At 37.6% G+C, this 23,045-nt stretch overlaps 1 protein-coding gene across 5 annotated transcripts in view; it reads left to right on the top strand.

The window, feature by feature from the left end:
* The window catches only part of LOC117219644 (large neutral amino acids transporter small subunit 1), a 45,687-nt gene that overhangs the window by 11,135 nt on the left and 11,507 nt on the right, over window positions 1-23,045 (top strand). For all 5 annotated transcript variants that reach the window (XM_033468946.2, XM_033468947.2, XM_033468945.2 and 2 more), the window contains exons 2-6: window positions 1,623-1,873; window positions 3,276-3,522; window positions 18,677-18,802; window positions 21,028-21,166; window positions 22,682-22,805. In XM_033468946.2, the coding sequence (XP_033324837.2) occupies window positions 1,623-1,873; window positions 3,276-3,522; window positions 18,677-18,802; window positions 21,028-21,166; window positions 22,682-22,805 (887 nt within the window). The remainder of the gene's footprint in view (window positions 1-1,622; window positions 1,874-3,275; window positions 3,523-18,676; window positions 18,803-21,027; window positions 21,167-22,681; window positions 22,806-23,045) is intronic.

Genomic DNA, 23,045 nt, shown 5'->3' with positions numbered 1-23,045 from the left:
ATGAATGCATGCAATTTTCCGATCGCTTTCAATATCCAAGGCTCTTTAAATCTCGAAAGCTTAAATTTTCCACATTAAATATATAAATCGTCATTAAATAAGTAAATCGCGTTATTCGGTGCACAGCAGAACTCGACTTGCTACCACAGCGATTGACAATATCGTGATCTAGTTATTTAACCTTTTTTTTTATTTCTGGGGTTCATCGACTTACCCAGTCCCCTATCTCGCGTGAGCGCTCGAAGACGAATCGTTCCGCTTCGTTACGAATAAAAGCCCCAGCGATCTTCTCGAACGTCGGATCGTTTCGCAGTCGATCCATTATTCAGAGGAACGCTGGTGAATGCTGCAAGGAAACTTCTCGGATTGCTCCAGAAAACCGAAGCGACGACAAGAAAAATCTCTTCCGCTTGTGTTTCGTAAGCGGCGGCGCTTTTATCTAATGAATCGCGCGGCAAAGCCCACGTTTCGCCGGGCCTCGGATTCACTGTTTCGCGCGAGTGCTCGTTTTATACCGGTTCGATCAACAGGTGGTGTTTTTCGATGGGTCCGGCCAGGGTCCAACGGGAATGGAAAATTCTCGGAGAACGACTTCTGACCGCTTGAATAATTCATACGCGAGAAATTCGCTGTAAATTCTAAAGAATACAATAGAAACAATTCGAAGCGCTCGAATAGATAGACAGAGAGAATTTACGAAGTTCGTACAATCTTTTGAGAGCGTTGTTTGGCACGTAAACTGTGCCAAGGGATGGCTATCATCAGACTGCGAATACTTATGCATTTATGTCGAAAAGTCGGTGAAATATAAAACAGTGGGAGAATTTAATGAATTTATGGAATGACGACTTCTTTCTATCAGCTTATTATGATTATTAAAAGAACGCAGACTCGACTGTTGTTTCTTACAATTGAACATTTATATTTTCTATAATAATTCGCAGTTTATTGTTTATGAATTGACGGGAAATTATGTTGCACGGAGCACAGGTGTTTAACATTATTCATAGTTTCTCTGTACGTGTTGTGTTCTGAAACGAAAGTTTATCTTCGAATACTGCGACGCGGTTTTGCAGGAAGTATAGATAGCGACAGTTGATTTACAACGTCAAACAATAGATAGCAATTATGCGCTACTAGTTAAAGTATTGCCTGGCAGGAAAGTGCAAATTTCCATGTACATTAAATTCTCCGTAATTCCGCGCTAAAATTATGGACAATTATGATAAAAATGGACAATTTGGAAAGAGGAGATACGATTATTCGATCGGCTCGTTTTTAACAGTTATCGATTGTCAACAACCATAGAAACGAGACGCGAGGCTCGAATAATCGTATCTCCACTTCCAAAATTGTCCTTTTTTGTGCACAATCTGAGCGCAAATTTGGGAGAATTTACTGTAGCTCTTGTTTCTAATCCACTCTTTATTTACATATATTCAAAGATAATATCTCGCACAAGGAAAACAATTCTATTCTCCGCGCGCGTGTAAAAGTTAAACATTGAACTTTGCTTGTCACAATTAGGAAACTGTGACTATGTTCCTGCCGCTATGCGCAGAAAATCATAATGTCGCCGATATCGATGAAATTAACGGAGCGTTTAATTGGACATGTTTCAGAGAGGATGTCGAAGTCAGGAAGCATCAAAGATGGCGAGAAAGGGCCGTACGAGACGGTCGCGGTGGCCGATAAAGGCGGCAACGATGAAATCAAATTGGAGGCGAAGATGTCCCTGTTGAACGGCATCACGGTGATCGTCGGCTCCATTATTGGTTCTGGCATATTCGTTAGCCCCACCGGTGTGCTCAAGTACACGGGAAGCGTGAACGCCAGTCTCCTGGTGTGGATAGCTTCCGGTATTTTCTCCACGGTACGTCGACCCTGTCTTCCCCCGGTTTGATTGCTTTCCTTTGGCCGTGTCTACTCGCTCACGGACTTCAGCCGACATTGACAGCCTAACCGTGCCTCCGTTCTGACCTAACGCACCCAAGGAATATCACCATTTCTAGCACAATCTACGATACACCGTTCGCCTCACATTTTTGATTAAAATCTATCGTAGTATCCCCGATATCTGAACTCTCTGTTATTCGATTGCTCGTCTTCTTCTGATCAGTTCGGACAACCGAGGTTCTAATTGCACTCTTAACTTCGTACCCGACTGCTCAGTTATTTTGTATATTGCTTTAAATATAATTATTGTTGCTGCACAAGTTGTGGATACAAGCTTCAATCGACATTCTGAATTTTCAATCAAAACATAGAATAGAGTCTCTGATATCTAAGCTCTCTGTTATCTGGACGTTCAACTTCGTTCCCCATTACTGGGTTATTGTGCACATTGATTTGAAAATAATTGCTATTGCTTCATGATAATAAGTTGTCGGCTCCGGATATAACTGTGGAACTTCGATTAACCGTGATCCGATTATCTGCGGTCTCGATTATCTGCAGCCTTGCTTACCCGGCATCGGTTTACGCGATGTAATTTCCTTGTCCTCTTCTTCACCAACCAGAAAAAAAAATTGTTATCGCCGTGTTATAGACCTCTATGCACTGAAACACTTCTGTCAATAAAGATTCCTCGCGTCTTCAGAGGTAAGGGAGATATTTAAGTGCTAATTCTTGCCTGGAACCTGCAAAAATTTAGATTGCTTTTTCTGAGACGATTAATCATGGCCTCGCTGTACCATCATAGTGAATGTACGAATTAGGGAAAGTAACGAAGTTAGTAATTTGTAATTGAGACGAATTACTGAGTTCTTAAAAGCGTTCGCCATTAACGAATATTGAAGTTTATATCGTTTAGATTTGAATTGGATTAGATTTACAGTAAATGTTCCTTAACCCGAGAAAGATAACCTACGTCGCAGAGGCGCCTGCGAAGACTGTTGATTTTTGTTAATTTTTCATAGAGGTCTAGTGATTTAAGTTTAAAATTACTTAAAATATAAAAAAATATAATATAAATGCATTTTATTTTTACAATAATGCCGAACCTTTAAAATGACTAGATTAACTTAAATAAATATCCATTGTTAGTATAAAATTGACGCCTTAGAAAAGCATGCGCCTCTAAAGCGTATGGTTATCTTTTACGTACGTTGTCATATGGTTATCTTTCTAGGGTTAAAACCGTTTACTTTCCATCGGTCCAGCAACCCCCTAAGGTTGCTCATTCTTTGTCAGAACGGGGACCGGTCGTAATGTCTCACGAAATCGGTTACGGTACCGGCCGCTCGGGTGTGTAATGATTTATGGTTGTACAACAGGTAGGCGCGTACTGTTACGCGGAGCTCGGGTGCATGATCAGAAAGTCGGGCGCCGATTACGCGTATATCATCGAGACCTTCGGACCTTTCATGGCATTCATCAGACTGTGGGTCGAGTGCATGATAGTGCGGCCTTGCAGCCAGGCCATCGTGGCCCTGACTTTCAGCGTGTACGTTCTGAAGCCGGTGTTCCCCGACTGCACGCCGCCCGATGATGCAACCAGGATACTCGCCGCTTGCTGCATCTGTGAGTCAATCGTTCACCTTTTATTCACAGTTTTTACTTAATCGTTCCATCTCATTCGTTCCCGTCTTGTTTCTCTATCCTGTCATACATTTCTTAAAGAGGCCGTTAATCTTGTTTGTTGGCAGTTATTAATCTGCTCCAATAAGACGTTTGATTTATTCGATGTGTCTAATTGGTGCTGCAATCTCGTTGGCTGCAACGATAATTGAAAGTTTATGCGAAACGAAGACTTTCTAAGGCTGTCGTCAGATACCGAAGTCAAATGGAAATGTACTTCTCATAATTGTTTCTAAACTCTTCAGATCTTTTTTTTATGGTTTTTGGATTAAACATACAATACGTGTACATTTTGCACAAAACGTGTACAATAGATTGATGAGATTTAAAATAGTGAAAGGATTCAAAGAAATTGAAACATACATTAGCTTCAACTTAATTGAGATTATCTGAGAGAGATTGAGATAGACAATTTTCATTTTGCGTACGGAACTGCAAACTAATTCAGATATTAATATGATCTGAAACGTGATACAGTAAATTCTTCCTAATTGAGCTCAGATCGTGCACAAAAATGAACAATTTGGGAGAATTCACTATAGTCAGATATACATAGAAATCTGTGTCTCGGATCTCCAGTTGTATTCTTAAGAAAATTTAACATCTATTCCACTTCTAATTTGTATATATTTCGCTATATTATATATTTCGTTGAAATTTATAAAAAACTTTGTTTTATAATGGTTCGGTAAATGAACAAGTGAATGAACAAATAAATGAATAAGTAAATGAACAAGTAAATAAATAAGTAAATAAATAAGTAAATGAACAAGTAAATAAATAAGTAAATAAATAAGTAAATGAACAAGTAAATAAATAAGTAAATAAACGTATAACAATGATCTTTAGCAGTACCAACGATAAAACCCAAGGAAGAATCACGTTCCCCGTCCGCAGACTTTAATGTGCTTCGGCAAAGCGATCATCCGTTAATCCAAGGCACAGGGAGGATCATATTTGTAATATTCTCACGAAAATTAAACCGATTAAATTCCATTTCGGCAGCTCAATCATCGCGTCTGTCGTCCCATCATCCGACCCTCCAAGAACCATACCGATTGTCCCGCGGATTTCCATTCTCTTCCGAGAACTCCGTCGTCTTTTGTAATTGAAAAGACGTCCCGGCGTAATTCACGGTCAGATTGTCGGTTAATCGAATTACGTCCCTTAAGGTTTATCGCTGTTCAGAGTCTTCTTTCATACGGGCACGTATTCATGTCGCCGGCTCCCTTTGATCGAGTTAATTCGAGAGTTAATTCAGTTGGAAGCTGGAATATAACTTGTCGAACGTCAAACTAACTTCTTCATTAATCCACTGTTGTTCTCCAATAACCCTCGATTAGCTACGATGCATTTTCTAAATAATTCCTGCTAGATTCTCGTATTAGAGAATTATACATAACGTACTCTTCTAATATAAATAATATCCTGCAAACGGATTGTTGAAAATGTTTACACGGAATCTTTTTATTAGCCGACGTTATAGCTGAATCTATGCTTAAAATAAAATGGAAATATACAAAGGGATGAATTGGTTGGTTGACGCGCAAAATGGCGAAACTCTTCGTGCTCCCAATACCACGTTCTAAAAGTCTCTCAAAAATCTAAAAATCCTAATTCAGTAAAATTTGATTTGTTCTCCAAATAAATTGTAAATCTTTACGCTTTTAACTTTTTGTAATCGATGTCATTTTAATTATAAATTCAAAACATTTTTTTTACTTATAATTAAATGTATTTACTGGTGTAAAATCTACGCTTTTATCAGCTTTTCGAATATAAATAAATTCGATGATGTTAAAATCATTTAAAAACTTGGTACAGCCATTAATAGCGGCTACTAATCCGTTTACCAAGAATGAACTTATTAAATACAAAATGGCGTTCTTCTACCATGATATACAATTTTATCTTGATTCTCAGCGCCACCAATACCGATAGAATTTATCAAAGAGCCTAACCTATGACCTAAGCTCCACCAAACAGAACCAAAGTCATCGCAACCGACGAGTTTTTCAAAAATTTTCTCCGCGAACAATCACCACAAGTGACCTTTTCTATTTCCATTGCGGCTACCCATCGGAAAAGACGATTATGCCATCGTCTGTCAGCCGAGCACTTCAGCCAGGTCAGTTTGTTGAATCGACGAGCAGCTTTCATTCGGCTCTAGACAAAAAGATCGACAATACCGGTAATGGTTCGTGGAATTGCGTCCTCGGCCCTTTTCTCTCCAATGCTTTCTCCAGCAGCCGGCTCCATTGTCGCGGATCGCGCGTGGGCTTCGTCCTTCGGGGAGTTTTTAACGTTAATACGTCGCCTCGTTACCCGAACAGTTCGCGGGATCCTCTCAATAAGCTCAGCCTTGGAGCCTCTTGTTTTCCTGTTTTCTCCGGGATTGCTGCTCGCCGACTGTCTTACTTACGGGAACTCAGCGAGAAACGCACCAAGGACTAATGAATCCTTCAGGGAATTGCACCGAGCACCAAGCAATTCACTGTTTCGCGCTGATTGGATGGACTTCTTCATCACCGCGACCTGAATTCCAGGATCTATGATCAGGATTCGATGACTGAGTGCGTCCGATACTTGTTACGCGGCTCGTCCTTATGAAAGGATTAACATGCTTCTTTCTCTTGTTTTGCTCAAGGATGACAGTTAATTAGAGCTTTGCCGGAAGTATTTAAAGATTGCCAGGATGGGTCATGTTTCAAGATTAGATCATGTAGATTGTGAAAGTCGCTGGATATTTATGTTCCTATTAGTTGGGAACTGGTGGGATTCTTGTGGAGTCCAAATCGTCTTGATAGGTGCAATTGAAGTAGAATTGGCAAAAGAAGAATATAAAAGAATTTTCTAACCATCAGTACAAGAAATGAGCTCACGAATGAACGAGGAAATTAAGGCGAATGTGTTCGAAAGCATTCTTTTGTGCTTCGACAAATTGGGGCACAGGGATTGTGACAAGTAGAAACGGACAGTAGTGGACAGACCATATTTTGTTAAAGATTAAAGATCTGTAAATATACGATGTACGTGCATGCAAGATTCGGATGACTTGAGTCATCATTTTGCTGTCTTCGAATTTATTCATAAAATACAGATTCTCCAATATTACAATTTCAGAAGAAAACACATTTTCCTCAACCTGGCTGCACTTTCGAATTTTTATCTCGGAAAGTATTAATCCAATTCAGTTGATTCTTTCTTTATTTTGAAGAGAAAAGTATGCTCTATTGCACATATTTTTAGCTAAGTCATCGTTTTGCAAACTTTGAATTTATTTATAAAATGACCCTCGAATTCCCCAAGCTTTACCTATTTTCACAAAACCAGCTTGTACAATTTTTGTCTCGGTATATAAATAATATAATATAACTACTCTCAGTAATTATATCTTACCTAAGAAATCTACGTCACAGATATGAAATAAAATGGTTTCGATGTTCATCGAGATCTGCTAAATCTCTTACAACGATCAATCGATTCGTCGTTGTACGACTTTTCTGCATACCCTCGTCATAACCCAACAAGCGTTGTCTGCAGATTTCGCGTTTCTAACGGGTCGCAAAGCAAGCGCAGCGCCTCGGCGCGTAGTTGCACAATGCCGAGACTTTTATGAGCGTTTTCCGCTTACTCGGACCGAAAGCGGAATCGCGAAAACCTGCGGTAACCTCGATCCGAGCATGCACGCGCTCGGCGAAGCCCGTGCCTCGCTAGCCGCGGACTCGTAAACCGCTTGTAAAACACGTCCCTTCGCCGGCAAAAACCGTGGGCCTCGCCTCCAAGGTGCTGATAATTGGTCTTTGCAAAGAAATAACCGCGTTGTTGCGTTACCTGGAACCGTACGAGTCGGAAGTGTGTTCACGGGATACCGGAGATCTTTTCGCAAGCACGTGGTGCTCGCGATCCTGTAATAGGATACGCGGGAGACCCGCGGTTTCATCGGCGAGACGGAAACGCTGCGTACGGAACATGATACTGCTGCGGTAACTCCTGCAAGGAATAGATTCTCGAAAAGTACGACTTTTCTGCTCGTTCTGCAGGATCGCCGCCATTTCTCCGTTCGATCGAGAGACATCGATGCACCGTTCATTAGTGCTCCGAGAATTGGCCGTTCACAGCAAAAGTGGTGTAAATCAATTGTTTGCTAGATTGACTTAATATTGTTAAATCATACTTAACTTAATATTTTATTTGATTTTTTATTGTTATTTTGAAAAGTGACTTGCGCGTAAAAGAGTGGTAACAATTTTTTATGTTATCGCATTTTCCAGAACTTTTAATTCATTCTTCCCTGTCCACAAATTAACTTTCTTTTTTTAACAGAACCAAACTTTTATGTGTTTCCTATTTTTGTAAAATAACATTGTGTTATTCCAGTTCATTGTGGAAGGTCATTTTTCCATTCTTGATTATTATCCGTCACTTTTTCGTCATCCTATCTATTGTTGATGATTAATCCTTTGAGTGCTGACTAAAATGAGAAAGTATTGTATTTATACTTATATTATAAATTATATAAAGATCAAGGTATGCTTTGAATGAACAATAAGCCATAAAAAATGATATTCAAGACTGATTTGAAAAAACGAATCACATTGCATAATTCATGCAACAATGTAACAACGAGGCACGACATTTGTTTTTAAATAAAATTCCACGATCTCCTTGCAAGTGTTTAAGTTCCAATAAAATTCTGCAATTCACGACGAGAAACACTTGTTTTCAAATAAAATTTACAAAACTTACGATTTTTAAAGCGTTTGTATTACTTGAACGAAATTCCGTCATCTGCTTGCAAACGTTCGTGTTACCATGACACTCCGCTAAATGGCAATAACAGATAAAAAGAGCACGCCGCTAAGAGGATATTCCGACGCGAAAATGTCTTGCAGAGGAAACGGAACGTCTGCCATCCCTTTCGTCTGCGTTCCTGTAGAACAGACCGTTTAATTTCCGACGGATCGTGGACCAAGCTTCCGGCTTTGGCAGCGCAGCGGCACGAAAGCTCGTCTCTGATCCTTCGATCGTCGACGTGAATAGGTTCCGGTGAACCGACAAGAACGCAACGAGGTCCTTTTAACTATTTGCTCGGGTTCTTCGAGATCGTTATTAAAATTCTTGGAGAATTCCTTCTCTCGATCGTATATAAGAAGCAGCTCCACGATGGTATCATTCTTTTGTCTCTTAATTACGATCGTTGCTGCAGAATTAAGTTGCCGCAGTAAGTGAACATTGGAGCTACGGAGAATAACGATAATACTTGGACATCTTTTAATAACGTTTTTGGACTTGAATCAATTCTAAAACGAATTTTCTAGATGTTGGATCGAGGTTAGTTTACTATTAGATATTGAGTGGAACGATTTTTGCTAAAAACATGAATAAAAAACTGTAAAAATGTTCAGGTTTCTTACAGTTGCTGTTTGAACGTCGTAAAAAAGTGGAATCTATGCTGCCTTTAATTGCTTGTAGACCAATTGATTTTTTTAACATTGAAAAAGTTATTACGTTCTGAAGCAATATTAAACAGTCCAGATACTAAAATACAAACTAATTTATCACTGCAACACAAGGAACAATAAATTGAATTGTACTTTATATTTCATTATGTTCCTTGGATTCACAAATGTTTTAAATTCACACATATCTGCGGTCCAGAACTCACTAAAATCGTACCAAATTAGGTCACACTTCCTTCGTCTCGCTTCAATTTTGTTGACGAACAATACGTTAATTGTCGTTCGATATATTATAATGCTATCTTTTCTTCCAAGGCGGTCGTTTAATGGCAATTTGAATGGTTAACAGAGTAAACATTAAGTAACGCGTGCCTGTAATGTATTATTGATTATTGTTATTCGCTCATAACGCGCGCAGAGTGGTACGAAAGGAAATTACACGGTTCTGAGAACACGTTTCCAGTGATGCAGATCAATGATTAACTCCAAGGGGAAATCGATCTTTGTAACGTAACGTGCAAAATCATCGACGAACATGATGGATTCGATGCAGCGGATATTATCGTCGATGCATTCTTTCCTAGTATAAATTGATCTATACTTCATAATATACTTTGTTCCGAGATTTAAATAACTTCTGTATGCGTCGAATTGTTTGTTTCGAGTCTCTCAGTACGCTGTATTCATTAAATTACGGGATTAACTTTACTTTCAACTCAAATCCCATAAGCAGAGTTGGCCATATTTTATTCGAATAGCGAATAACGAATAAAATTGTATTCGTAGAATTTATTCGAATAAAATTTTATTCGAATAATTGATTCGATATATTATTCAAATATACTTTTATTCGAAGAATTGACTCGATATATTATTCGAATGAAATTTTATTCGAAGAATTTATACGATATATTATTCGAATGAAATTTTATTCGAAGAATTTATTCGATATATTATTCGAATGAAATTTTATTCGAAGAATTTATTCGATATATTATTCGAATAAAATTTCATTCGAAGAATTTACTCAGAACGTTATTTGCAAAATTTCTTCGAAATGTTGTTACAATGAAATTTTATTCGCAAAGAATTCGAAATGTTATTCGAATGAAATTTTATTCGAATAATGCCAAACTCTGCTCGCAAGCAATTATTGCTAAGATCGTTTTTCTGTAATTTCTGCTTTCTACATTATATTCGCGACGAAACATCTCTATTTTCAAAATCTCTCTGCAATGAATTTTTAGAATATCCTTATATATTAACGTAATCTCTTTATAATTTCATATTTCACGATTCGTTTTTATCATAGGCGCATAAAATCTGCGTTTATGCGAACGGTTAAGCCCCCAAACCGGAGAACTACACGCTTCTTTTTGCGCCCAAGCTAATTTTATGTCCATAAGAAGCATAGTGACAGCCGTTTCGCCAGCTTTTTCATTTTTTTTCCATGGTAGCCTGAAATATGAATGCCTCGTGGCCTCATCGCGAGCTACTATATAGCATCCACCGTAATATTGCACGGGGTTTCTCTCGCCATTGTTTGTTTTATTTTCGGACCAATCCGCCTTTCGGTTCTTGGAAGCAGATGCAAAGTTGTGTCCTTAATGCGCCTCGGGATGAAATATGCGTCCAGACCGTGTAGGAACGCGCGCTAGAAAGAAGAGGACGGCGGATGCGAAACTGCATTCGGCCGGCGCATTCAGAAGTATGGGATGTCCATTCAGGAAAAAAGATACGGTTGCGTTTCTCCGTTGCATCGATGCATAAAAATCGCTTTCTGAAAACGCTCCATGTTAGATCCACTCGGCCCCTCTTTTCTTCGCTTTTTTAATCTCTGTTTCATTCTCCTAAACGAACTTGCAGTTCTTTTTCTCGAGCTAACAACAATCTAACAGAAAAACGAACTTAGAAAAGTATAGAAGCTTAGCAGAATTTATGTATCGTTAATGGCTATTATTATTAGGGGTATTTATTTATCAGATACATTGATCCTAAACGATCTTGCAGTTCTTTTTCTCGAGCTAACAGCGATCTAACCGAAAAACGAACATAGAAAAGTATAGAAGCTTAGCAGAATTTATGTATCGTTAATGTGGCTATTTTTTTTTTTTTTTTTATTATTGGGGGTATTTATTTATCAGATACATTGATCCTAAACGATCTTGCAGTTCTTTTTCTCGAGCTAACAGCGATCTAACAGAAAAACGAACGTAGAAAAGTATAGAAGCTTAGCAGAATTTATGTATCGTTAATGGCTATTTTTTTTATTATTAGGGGTATTTATTTATCAGATACATTGATCCTAAACGATCTTGCAGTTCTTTTTCTCGAGCTAACAGCGATCTAACCGAAAAACGAACATAGAAAAGTATAGAAGCTTAGCAGAATTTATGTATCGTTAATGTGGCTATTTTTTTTTTTTTTTTTTTATTATTGGGGGTATTTATTTATCAGATACATTGATCCTAAACGATCTTGCAGTTCTTTTTCTCGAGCTAACAGCGATCTAACAGAAAAACGAACGTAGAAAAGTATAGAAGCTTAGCAGAATTTATGTATCGTTAATGGCTATTTTTTTTATTATTAGGGGTATTTATTTATCAGATACATTGATCCTAAACGATCTTGCAGTTCTTTTTCTCGAGCTAACAGCGATCTAACCGAAAAACGAACATAGAAAAGTATAGAAGCTTAGCAGAATTTATGTATCGTTAATGGCTATTATTATTAGGGGTATTTATTTATCAGATACATTGATCCTAAACGATCTTGCAGTTCTTTTTCTCGAGCTAACAGCGATCTAACCGAAAAACGAACATAGAAAAGTATAGAAGCTTAGCAGAATTTATGTATCGTTAATGTGGCTATTTTTTTTTTTTTTTTTTATTATTGGGGGTATTTATTTATCAGATACATTGATCCTAAACGATCTTGCAGTTCTTTTTCTCGAGCTAACAGCGATCTAACAGAAAAACGAACGTAGAAAAGTATAGAAGCTTAGCAGAATTTATGTATCGTTAATGGCTATTTTTTTTATTATTAGGGGTATTTATTTATCAGATACATTGATCCTAAACGATCTTGCAGTTCTTTTTCTCGAGCTAACAGCGATCTAACCGAAAAACGAACATAGAAAAGTATAGAAGCTTAGCAGAATTTATGTATCGTTAATGTGGCTATTTTTTTTTTTTTTTTTTTATTATTGGGGGTATTTATTTATCAGATACATTGATCCTAAACGATCTTGCAGTTCTTTTTCTCGAGCTAACAGCGATCTAACAGAAAAACGAACGTAGAAAAGTATAGAAGCTTAGCAGAATTTATGTATCGTTAATGGCTATTTTTTTTATTATTAGGGGTATTTATTTATCAGATACATTGATCCTAAACGATCTTGCAGTTCTTTTTCTCGAGCTAACAGCGATCTAACCGAAAAACGAACATAGAAAAGTATAGAAGCTTAGCAGAATTTATGTATCGTTAATGTGGCTATTTTTTTTTTTTTTTTTTTATTATTGGGGGTATTTATTTATCAGATACATTGATCCTAAACGATCTTGCAGTTCTTTTTCTCGAGCTAACAGCGATCTAACAGAAAAACGAACGTAGAAAAGTATAGAAGCTTAGCAGAATTTATGTATCGTTAATGGCTATTTTTTTTATTATTAGGGGTATTTATTTATCAGATACATTGATCCTAAACGATCTTGCAGTTCTTTTTCTCGAGCTAACAGCGATCTAACCGAAAAACGAACATAGAAAAGTATAGAAGCTTAGCAGAATTTATGTATCGTTAATGGCTATTATTATTAGGGGTATTTATTTATCAGATACATTGATCCTAAACGATCTTGCAGTTCTTTTTCTCGAGCTAACAGCGATCTAACCGAAAAACGAACATAGAAAAGTATAGAAGCTTAGCAGAATTTATGTATCGTTAATGTGGCTATTTTTTTTTTTTTTTTTTATTATTGGGGGTATTTATTTATCAGATACATTGATCCTAAACGATCTTGCAGTTCTTTTTCTCGAGCTAACAGCGATCTAACAGAAAAACGAACGTAGAAAAGTATAGAAGCTTAGCAGAATTTATGTATCGTTAATGGCTATTTTTTTTATTATTAGGGGTATTTATTTATCAGATACATTGATCCTAAACGATCTTGCAGTTCTTTTTCTCGAGCTAACAGCGATCTAACCGAAAAACGAACATAGAAAAGTATAGAAGCTTAGCAGAATTTATGTATCGTTAATGTGGCTATTTTTTTTTTTTTTTTTTTATTATTGGGGGTATTTATTTATCAGATACATTGATCCTAAACGATCTTGCAGTTCTTTTTCTCGAGCTAACAGCGATCTAACAGAAAAACGAACGTAGAAAAGTATAGAAGCTTAGCAGAATTTATGTATCGTTAATGGCTATTTTTTTTATTATTAGGGGTATTTATTTATCAGATACATTGATCCTAAACGATCTTGCAGTTCTTTTTCTCGAGCTAACAGCGATCTAACCGAAAAACGAACATAGAAAAGTATAGAAGCTTAGCAGAATTTATGTATCGTTAATGTGGCTATTTTTTTTTTTTTTTTTTTATTATTGGGGGTATTTATTTATCAGATACATTGATCCTAAACGATCTTGCAGTTCTTTTTCTCGAGCTAACAGCGATCTAACAGAAAAACGAACGTAGAAAAGTATAGAAGCTTAGCAGAATTTATGTATCGTTAATGGCTATTTTTTTTATTATTAGGGGTATTTATTTATCAGATACATTGATCCTAAACGATCTTGCAGTTCTTTTTCTCGAGCTAACAGCGATCTAACCGAAAAACGAACATAGAAAAGTATAGAAGCTTAGCAGAATTTATGTATCGTTAATGTGGCTATTTTTTTTTTTTTTTTTTTATTATTGGGGGTATTTATTTATCAGATACATTGATCCTAAACGATCTTGCAGTTCTTTTTCTCGAGCTAACAGCGATCTAACAGAAAAACGAACGTAGAAAAGTATAGAAGCTTAGCAGAATTTATGTATCGTTAATGGCTATTATTATTAGGGGTATTTATTTATCAGATACATTGATCCTAAACGATCTTGCAGTTCTTTTTCTCGAGCTAACAGCGATCTAACCGAAAAACGAACATAGAAAAGTATAGAAGCTTAGCAGAATTTATGTATCGTTAATGTGGCTATTTTTTTTTTTTTTTTTTATTATTGGGGGTATTTATTTATCAGATACATTGATCCTAAACGATCTTGCAGTTCTTTTTCTCGAGCTAACAGCGATCTAACAGAAAAACGAACGTAGAAAAGTATAGAAGCTTAGCAGAATTTATGTATCGTTAATGGCTATTTTTTTTATTATTAGGGGTATTTATTTATCAGATACATTGATCCTAAACGATCTTGCAGTTCTTTTTCTCGAGCTAACAGCGATCTAACCGAAAAACGAACATAGAAAAGTATAGAAGCTTAGCAGAATTTATGTATCGTTAATGTGGCTATTTTTTTTTTTTTTTTTTTATTATTGGGGGTATTTATTTATCAGATACATTGATCCTAAACGATCTTGCAGTTCTTTTTCTCGAGCTAACAGCGATCTAACAGAAAAACGAACGTAGAAAAGTATAGAAGCTTAGCAGAATTTATGTATCGTTAATGGCTATTTTTTTTATTATTAGGGGTATTTATTTATCAGATACATTGATCCTAAACGATCTTGCAGTTCTTTTTCTCGAGCTAACAGCGATCTAACCGAAAAACGAACATAGAAAAGTATAGAAGCTTAGCAGAATTTATGTATCGCTAATGGCTATTATTATTAGGGGTATTTATTTATCAGATACATTGATTACCACAACTGAAACTTCACTTTCAGACAGACGACACGAATTGTATTCGCTTTTCACGGTACGCACAATTTCTGTTGTATGCACATTTCGAAGATGACGTTCAGTGTTACTAAAAAGATCAGAACATTTCGCAAACAGACGATCCTAATGATTTTTTTAATAGTAAAGATTGCAATCTAATGTGCAAATTATTCTTGCTTCTCATCAATTCACTCTCAAAGATACTGAAGATGTGTTCTTATTCACAAGTTTTCGACATTGACGAGACTGCCGAAAAGAGAGACCTCATCGTTAAAAAAGCAACAGGATCGAATGGAAGAAGAAATCGGTGCTCGTCGCAGAACTCTCGCGACTCCTTTAATTATCGAAAAACCACCTATCGAATTAATAGCATATAAAATAATTGGCTTTTCGACCAGAGGTCTAGCTGATAGAATACGAAGATCGCTGATCTGTGAGACATTTGCCGCGAAATTAGCGTCGCGGAGTTTAACGCAACCGATATCGAGTCCACTACGGCAACCGTTTAGTGTCCCTATTTCGATCGAGCGAAAAGACGACCGCGGTCAGCAATCACGTTCAATTGCGATTAAATGTAATCTTTTAGTAATGTGTCAACTGGCGGGCACAACTGCATAATTCGCCGAGGGGGGTACGTGGCGGAAATAGACCGGCGGTGGGAGAACCGGCAACGTTCAAGACGAAAAAGACGCCGGCAGACAATCGGCTGACCGAAGGAGGAGGAAGAGGGACGGCGGAACAGACGGAAGGGACACGCGGGGAAGCCGGCGGAAAGAATCTCGCGATATTCCTCGAGATGTTGCATCAGTCGGCGCTTTTTACTTTTCTTTCTTGTTGCCAACGAATCTGCCAAGGACACGCAGGGTCTCCGCTACAATCGACGTTGCTACCGAGTCCGACCTTTTTTCGCCCGATCACGAGCAATCAATTTACCCCCGGCCCTCGTTTTTTTTCGACCTGCAACGCATTCTTCGGATTTCCGCGGGGGGCGTGTTTCATATTTCGTTCCAGATCCGTCGCGAATTCCTTGGATCGGCGTACTTTTCGAAAGGACAATTCGTACTTTCACGAATTCCACTGTGATTTTTAATAGTGATTTGTTAAGCAAGAATGTTATTCCATTATTTTTCAGTCGAAATAAGATTCTGTCCTCTTGTCATGAATATCTAATCCTTCAAATATCGCTTCTCAAGGGGACATAACGAAAACGTTGATAATAATGGTACCTTCAAAATGAACAATTTTTATTTCGTAAAGTCTGCAGCGACGCAATTTTTCCATCATGTTTTATTTAAACAATCTAATTAATTCTAACGTTCTCATATTATCATTACACAGCGTTATGTACTACTGAATAAATATTAATATCCTTTGCCTTCCATGAAATTATTATAATCGAAAAAGTTCCAATCATTGGGGCTCTAATCAAGGGGTTAATGGGTTATTTTTAAAATCGTGCGTTTAGAAATACTTTTAAATTCTCTGTGGATCTGAGATCCGAATATTCGAACACCTAAATATAAACGATCGTCTAAAGAAAAAAGCAAGATCACAGATGTTGCTGAAGAGGTAGCTGTCTCTGGATCGCAGACAGATCTTTGGCAATTAATCTTCGCGTTTATCGGTGGAACTACGCACGTTTGCCGACGGATAGTGGTGCAGGTCGATAACCAGGACTCTTTTTACCCCGACCATCGTCATGGTTCACTAAACCAGTTGGTGCCAGATAGTCTCCAGCGTTCGGCTACCGCTTGCAACCGGTTCCGTGCGATAAAATATCGATAATGATAACGATATTCGTCTATCACGGATCGAAGGCAATCGATCGTTTAATCGGTACTTAATTAACTATAGAGCTTCTGGGCACCGGCGTTGAACCTGCGGTGTGGTCTCTGTTGGTCATACTTATCGACTAGAAACTATGTCGTTTATTTGGTATTTGGCGAACGCACGAGCAATTATTAAAATATTGATCAGTCTGTTTTATCGAGTTGTACGGTATACTGTTAGCATAAATATGCTCTTTAAAATGTAAAATTGTAAATAGAACACATTAATAACGACACGATTCATTTACCGTGATATCGATAGGTTATGTCAATCGATAAATATGTTTTTCAATTAACAATCATCGCTTTACCGATTCCAGACAGATTGCCCCGTGTTACGACACTGTATTCCAAGCCTTTTCATCACCTCGCGTTTCATTTCTGTAATTAGGGTCGTGTCTTTCCACTATGGCGACTCTCGTGCCAATACATCACTGTCACGTCTATTTACATTTTGATACTTCCTTGCATATAAATCATTTTCCTGACATCAACATGCTTCTTACCCCGCAGTGCGAAGTTTCCCGACATACGTATGCAATTTCAGCCGGAATTCTGCATCGATTATTGTAAATCAGGGGTGGCCAAACTTTTGATCACTACGGGCGACGTATTTTCGTGTTAAGTGATCATAAGAAAAGTAGTAATTTAAAGCCAAAAATAAGTTTTAATAATATCAGATAGGCGGGCGACTAGAAATACAATAATTTTTCCCCAATTCGCGCTCAGATTGCGCACGGAAATGGACAATTTGGGAAGAGGAGATACGATTATTCGAGCCTTGCGTTTCGCTTTTATAGTTAATGACAATCGGTAAGTATAAAAACGAGCCGCACGAATAATCGTAATCTCCTCTTCTTAAATTGTCCATTTTTGTGCGCATCTCAGCGCGAATTAGGAAGAAATGACTGTAGTTATGCTGTCGACGCTTTGACCCCACCCCTGTTATAAATAAAATAAAGCTTCGTGAATTATACGATAAAACACGCGCTCGACCAAAAAATTTGGATATCCTCGAACAAAAGAAATATTCCGTGTACTATACATATATCATATCAGAGCGCTGGAGTTTCAACCATCAGACGTGTAATTTACGTGTTATCGGTAATCATGGCGTTTCGTGACACAAATGAATGAAATTACGCAACAGACTCGTCGCTGTATTATGCTATCATCGCTCATTAACATTACCTAATCTTTTCCTATCACGGGGAAGGCAATCAGTGTGCAGGAAAGTCTAACTTACACTTACAATTAGATAGTCGGCCGACGTCGTCGAGGGTTGCGTGTCATTAGACATAACATGCTGTCTACGAACGTCGAACGCTTTGACTTCGGCTTACTAGATGAACACTCTCGTCGCTCATTGAATCTGCCGATTCATTCTAATCAGCACACCCTTCAATTTAGAACCGAGGGTTCTCGCGAGGTTTTTTTGAAAGGTCTCGTTAAATGCTTGATTAGGTTTGGTGAATAGTCGATGAATAGATTTGAAGACTTGATGAAATAGATTTGGTGAACATTGCATCTATTCAAATTTATATTAATATAAATTATTATTTATTACTATTTTTTATATATTACTATTTATTAGTATTTATTACTATTCTTAATAGAAAATTAAGTTTTACTGGATTTTTAATAGAAATTTAGAATACAATTAATTTTAGATAAGGGTGAAATTAATTATAGAAGATTTGTCATTGGCGTCAAATTGTTATTCTCTTGATTATTATGAAATTAATACTGTCTTGATTTTTACGAGATTAATACCGTCTTTGAAAAATTTTATCATCCTTCGATCATCAAGTACCTAGTACTTAATCGCCACACGTTACCTCTGTTTTAACTTTCTTGGATCAGTTTTCCTGGAATTGTAGAAATAAATTTCTGATTCTAGAAATAACGAATTTTCAACATTGTTTCAGGTATCCTGGCGTTCATCAATTGCTGGGACGTGAAATGGGCGACGCGAGTGCAAGACATCTTCACTTACGCGAAGCTCTTAGCGCTCTTCATCATCATCTTCGCCGGTGTCTATCAGCTCTTCGCCGGTGAGTTTAACGACATCGGCTGACGAAAGTTTACCGTACGCAAAACCAAACGGGATACCTTTCACTGTTTTATTTCTCTCCGCTGGAGATCGTTGCCTAATCTTTTTTTCTTCCGACCGACCGACTTTCACATCGGCGTGCACGATCTCACGCGTCGTCAGCTGTCAATCATTGGACTGTGCTAAACAATTGCTCCACAAGATTTGGCGCCGTCATTCTCCGTACATAGAACAAAAAAGCATGGAACCAAATGTTCTTGCGAGCCACGGATCTAAAAGATGTTGATGATTCAGATGACAGTTTATTTCGAAAGAAACTGGTCGACGTGAAATTGAAACACTTTTTACGAGAAATTTTGCAATCTCTTCAGACTCTGACGAGTTTCTGGTATGTCGGGAGAAAGAGGACAAAGTGGTTAACACTTCGCGGTTCTCGTGTTATCTTTGTAACACTCGGACGACAGGGCTCGGGTCCATTTGGACCCAGAGTATACGCATTGTTATTTGACTAGTTTCTGACAATTAACTTCGATCTTCACATGTTTTATTAAGGTCTACAGAAAATTTTATTTAAATATTTTAATACTTATAAACATTGTATTTAGTACAATTTTATTTAAAGTAACAATCTCTGTAGAAAAGCTGTTACAGTATTAAGTTACAATAATCCAAATAATTTGTCTAATCATTAATAAAATTGTTATCACTTTTGAACAATATTTTGAGAAATGCTCGACTGTTGATCGTCGCTAGAAAAAGAAAGGACTATTAGAAAACCGCCTGGGCAAAGTGACTGTTCAGAACACACCTGTGCAAAAAGCGATAAGTGACACTAATTTTTAACTATGTCTTGGAATTCATATTTATTGCAACACATTCGAACAAATTAAATGTGTCAATGCATTGTGAACAGTTACAATGATCTACGTAGTGTTAGTTTCATTAATTAAATGATTTTGATACTGTCGAAACTTTTGAGGTCGATGTTTGGCGCTTAACGTGTTAAATACAAAGCCAATAACGTTTCTAAGAAAACAGACATATTGACTCATTATAGTATCGGATATGACGGATTTTCAAGCAGCGGTTGTGTCGACAGCTTCGAGAATGATTTAGACATTAGAGGATGTTTCGCGCCACAATGTTTCTCTGTCGGGTGCACAACGGCACAACGCAAGAACGAGGAAGAAGTTAATGTTCCGTCGCCCACGCCACCCTGTCCGCAACGTAAGACGGTTAGGCGTCTTTTCACGTGCCGGACGAGACAATTTGCCCAATCAAAAAGGTGGATTAAACAGGCGGGGACGATTCGTTGCAAGGAATCACTTGAATTGACCTATTCAGCCCTGCAAATGGCCCCTTTCAGACTGACGATGTCGTGAGAACTCCTCTGATTCCGATAAATTAGCTTCGCGACGATTCCTGGACCAAAGAATCCAATTAAACTTCTTACAAACAAATAATATGATCAACAGCATTGCCCAGGTGTCCTCATGCTTTCAGTACCGCTGGAAATCTGCCAGTTTGCGGGCGACAACCTTGATCTAGATAAATTGAATCAATTTCTTGAGTAAAATTAAGTCAGAAATTTTTTCTTTCCTTTTAATTACTGTAATTCGACTGTGAATTTTATGCACATACGACAAAAGCGATCCAATACAATACCGTAAAATGATTTATAAAATTTGAAGATATCGTTGCAATATTTTCAACTTATTCAATTTATTTAAAAAAGAAATCAATATTTATGCAGCGCCTGTGTCTTGCAAGCGACGCAGAGAAATTTTATTTCACGTAAAATCCTGCAATCTAATTATACCATTTTAATATTATCAAATAGTGAATTGAAATTTTATTGCACAAGTTGTACAGATCATTAAGATATTCGCACAATTGTAATTAAATAAACTGGATTTTATTTTTTCATATTTGCTTCATGCGAACGTGCCGAACGTTGTAATGCAGATCGATCGATAATATTGTATTTCTCTTGATTGTAAATAATCTGTACGCGAACATTATTTTTATTTAACTTTTTATCAATCACAGATTTTTATTCGAACTTATCGCTGGACTTGATAGAGGAACGACTTGACCGATATTATTTTTCAGAAAAAATTGTAAATGTATTTGGTTGCGTGCTACGTTGACGGACACGGGACAAATATTTATGCTCGAAAGGGTTGCTTCGGGCGTTTGATCGATGGTTTCCAATCTGTTTCGCAGGGAACACGCAGTATTTCACGTTCGAGAACACGAACACAGAAGTGACGTCGATAGCACTCAGCTTTTATTCGGGGCTGTTCGCTTACAATGGCTGGAACTACTTGAATTTTATCATCGAGGAGCTCAAGGACCCGGTCAAGTATGCAACCGGCTCACTTTTTTCAACGCCTCGGAAAGCTCGATGATTAAACAATACGTACAAGCACGCGTGGTCTTTTCGTAATCACTTTCGCGGCTCTTTTCAGATAATGAGACAGAGATTTCAGATAAGAGACAGTTTTATGTGTCGCGGATTCCTGTTAATTAGGACAGACGATCATTTACGGCGAATCTTAAAGGATACACTGATTGGGGAAGTGATCATAAAAGTTAACGCAAGTGGTAACAGCTGCTTGATTCGGTAGAACTGTTTTGATCCCAATTAGACTGGAATCCAAGAAAGCGATTTGTTTAAAGATTCTTGCCACCCTCGAATTGATTCAGCTGTGGAATTTAATGATTGAAAAATAATCGAATACGCGAGGATTTAAAGACATCGAAGTTCAAGAATATCCACGTTTGATAAATTGAAAGCTCAAAAATTGTAATATTTGAAAAATTGAAAACTGTGTAACGGTATAAATCCTCCGATAACAACAACTTTAACTGTTTCCCTTGCTCGAGCCAAAATAGCAACATAATTTTTGGATTTTCTGTCACCGGTTCCCCAGAATAAAAGAACCACAGTAATCGATACAAACATATATAGAACTGGAAACACCACTTCGTAGGGGAATTAACTAGTTTAACCCGATCTCCGCTGAAATCTCATGCAATGATTAATAGGGATTGCGCCAGCCGATCTCGTGTATTTATTAATTAAAAGACGGTCTCGCAATGCACAGCCAACTCCATTGACTCCGACATGGGGGTCAAACGAGGACTCTTGTGCAAAGTCTTAAGCCTGTGAAGGTCAAATATTTTCGACTGCCTGTAGCCGAGATCCATTAGAATCATTGAAACGATCAATGAACTTGCGCTTTAATCTCGTTGCGTTCAATTACCAGCGTCACGCTGGTGTTTGTACACTTCTACTCGCGCGGAGATCCCAACACGTCATCCAACAATCGGCGTTTAATAGTTTTTCAACACGTCGGTAAACTGTGCAAAGGAAACTTGGAAACTTCATTTTCGGTTTTAAGTAGATTCGAAACGGAAACGAAATTACGGGCAACGAAAAATGCAATTTCTCCCTAATTCGCGCTCGGATTGCGCACAAAACTGGACTATTTGGAAAGAGGAGGTACGATTATTCGAGCCTCGCGGCTCGTTTTTATAGTTACCGATTGTGGACAACTATAAAATGAGAATAATCGTATCTCCTTTTCCCAAATAGTTCATTTTTGTGCGCGAATTCGGGAGAAATTACTGTACTTCTTTTTTCGAGTGACACGTCTTAAAGTGAGCTTTTTTTTACATTACATGAATAATAAAATATTGTTTTTTAAACACGACAGCGTCGAGTTATTGGTTTAACTTTAACGCGTTAAATATGCAGAGATCGAATAGGGACTTTCTAGCGAATTTAATAATCGTATCAATCGTTTAGAAATTTATAAATGTGTTCCTGGAGTGGACAATGTGTTAACATTCGACTTTTTCTTCGTCGTTCTAGGAATTTACCTAAAGCAATTGGTATCTCCTGCGTCCTCGTCACTCTCGTCTACGTCTTCGCCAACGTGGCCTTCTACACGACACTTAGTCCCGTCGAGGTGTTGGGAAGCGAGGCTGTGGCAGTGGTAAGTTAACAGAAATGTAGTTAAAGTTTAATGGCGCAAGTAATCATGCTGCATATATAGTGTCTATTAAGTAGTCTATGACGATACGTCCAAGTTAGCAAACAACAATCACGTTCGCGCTTAATTCTCTCCGCGATTTCTCTGGAGTGACGAAGTTATCTCGTTGTTTTTAAGAATAAAGTCTTTGATCATCGGTTGTAACAAATGTTCTTTTGTTCAAACCTTATATGATTATGAATG

Source organism: Megalopta genalis, chromosome 15, assembly GCF_051020955.1.
Source record: "Megalopta genalis isolate 19385.01 chromosome 15, iyMegGena1_principal, whole genome shotgun sequence".
Taxonomy (NCBI): Eukaryota; Metazoa; Arthropoda; class Insecta; order Hymenoptera; family Halictidae; genus Megalopta; species Megalopta genalis.
This window is presented reverse-complemented; position numbering and strand designations above follow the sequence as displayed.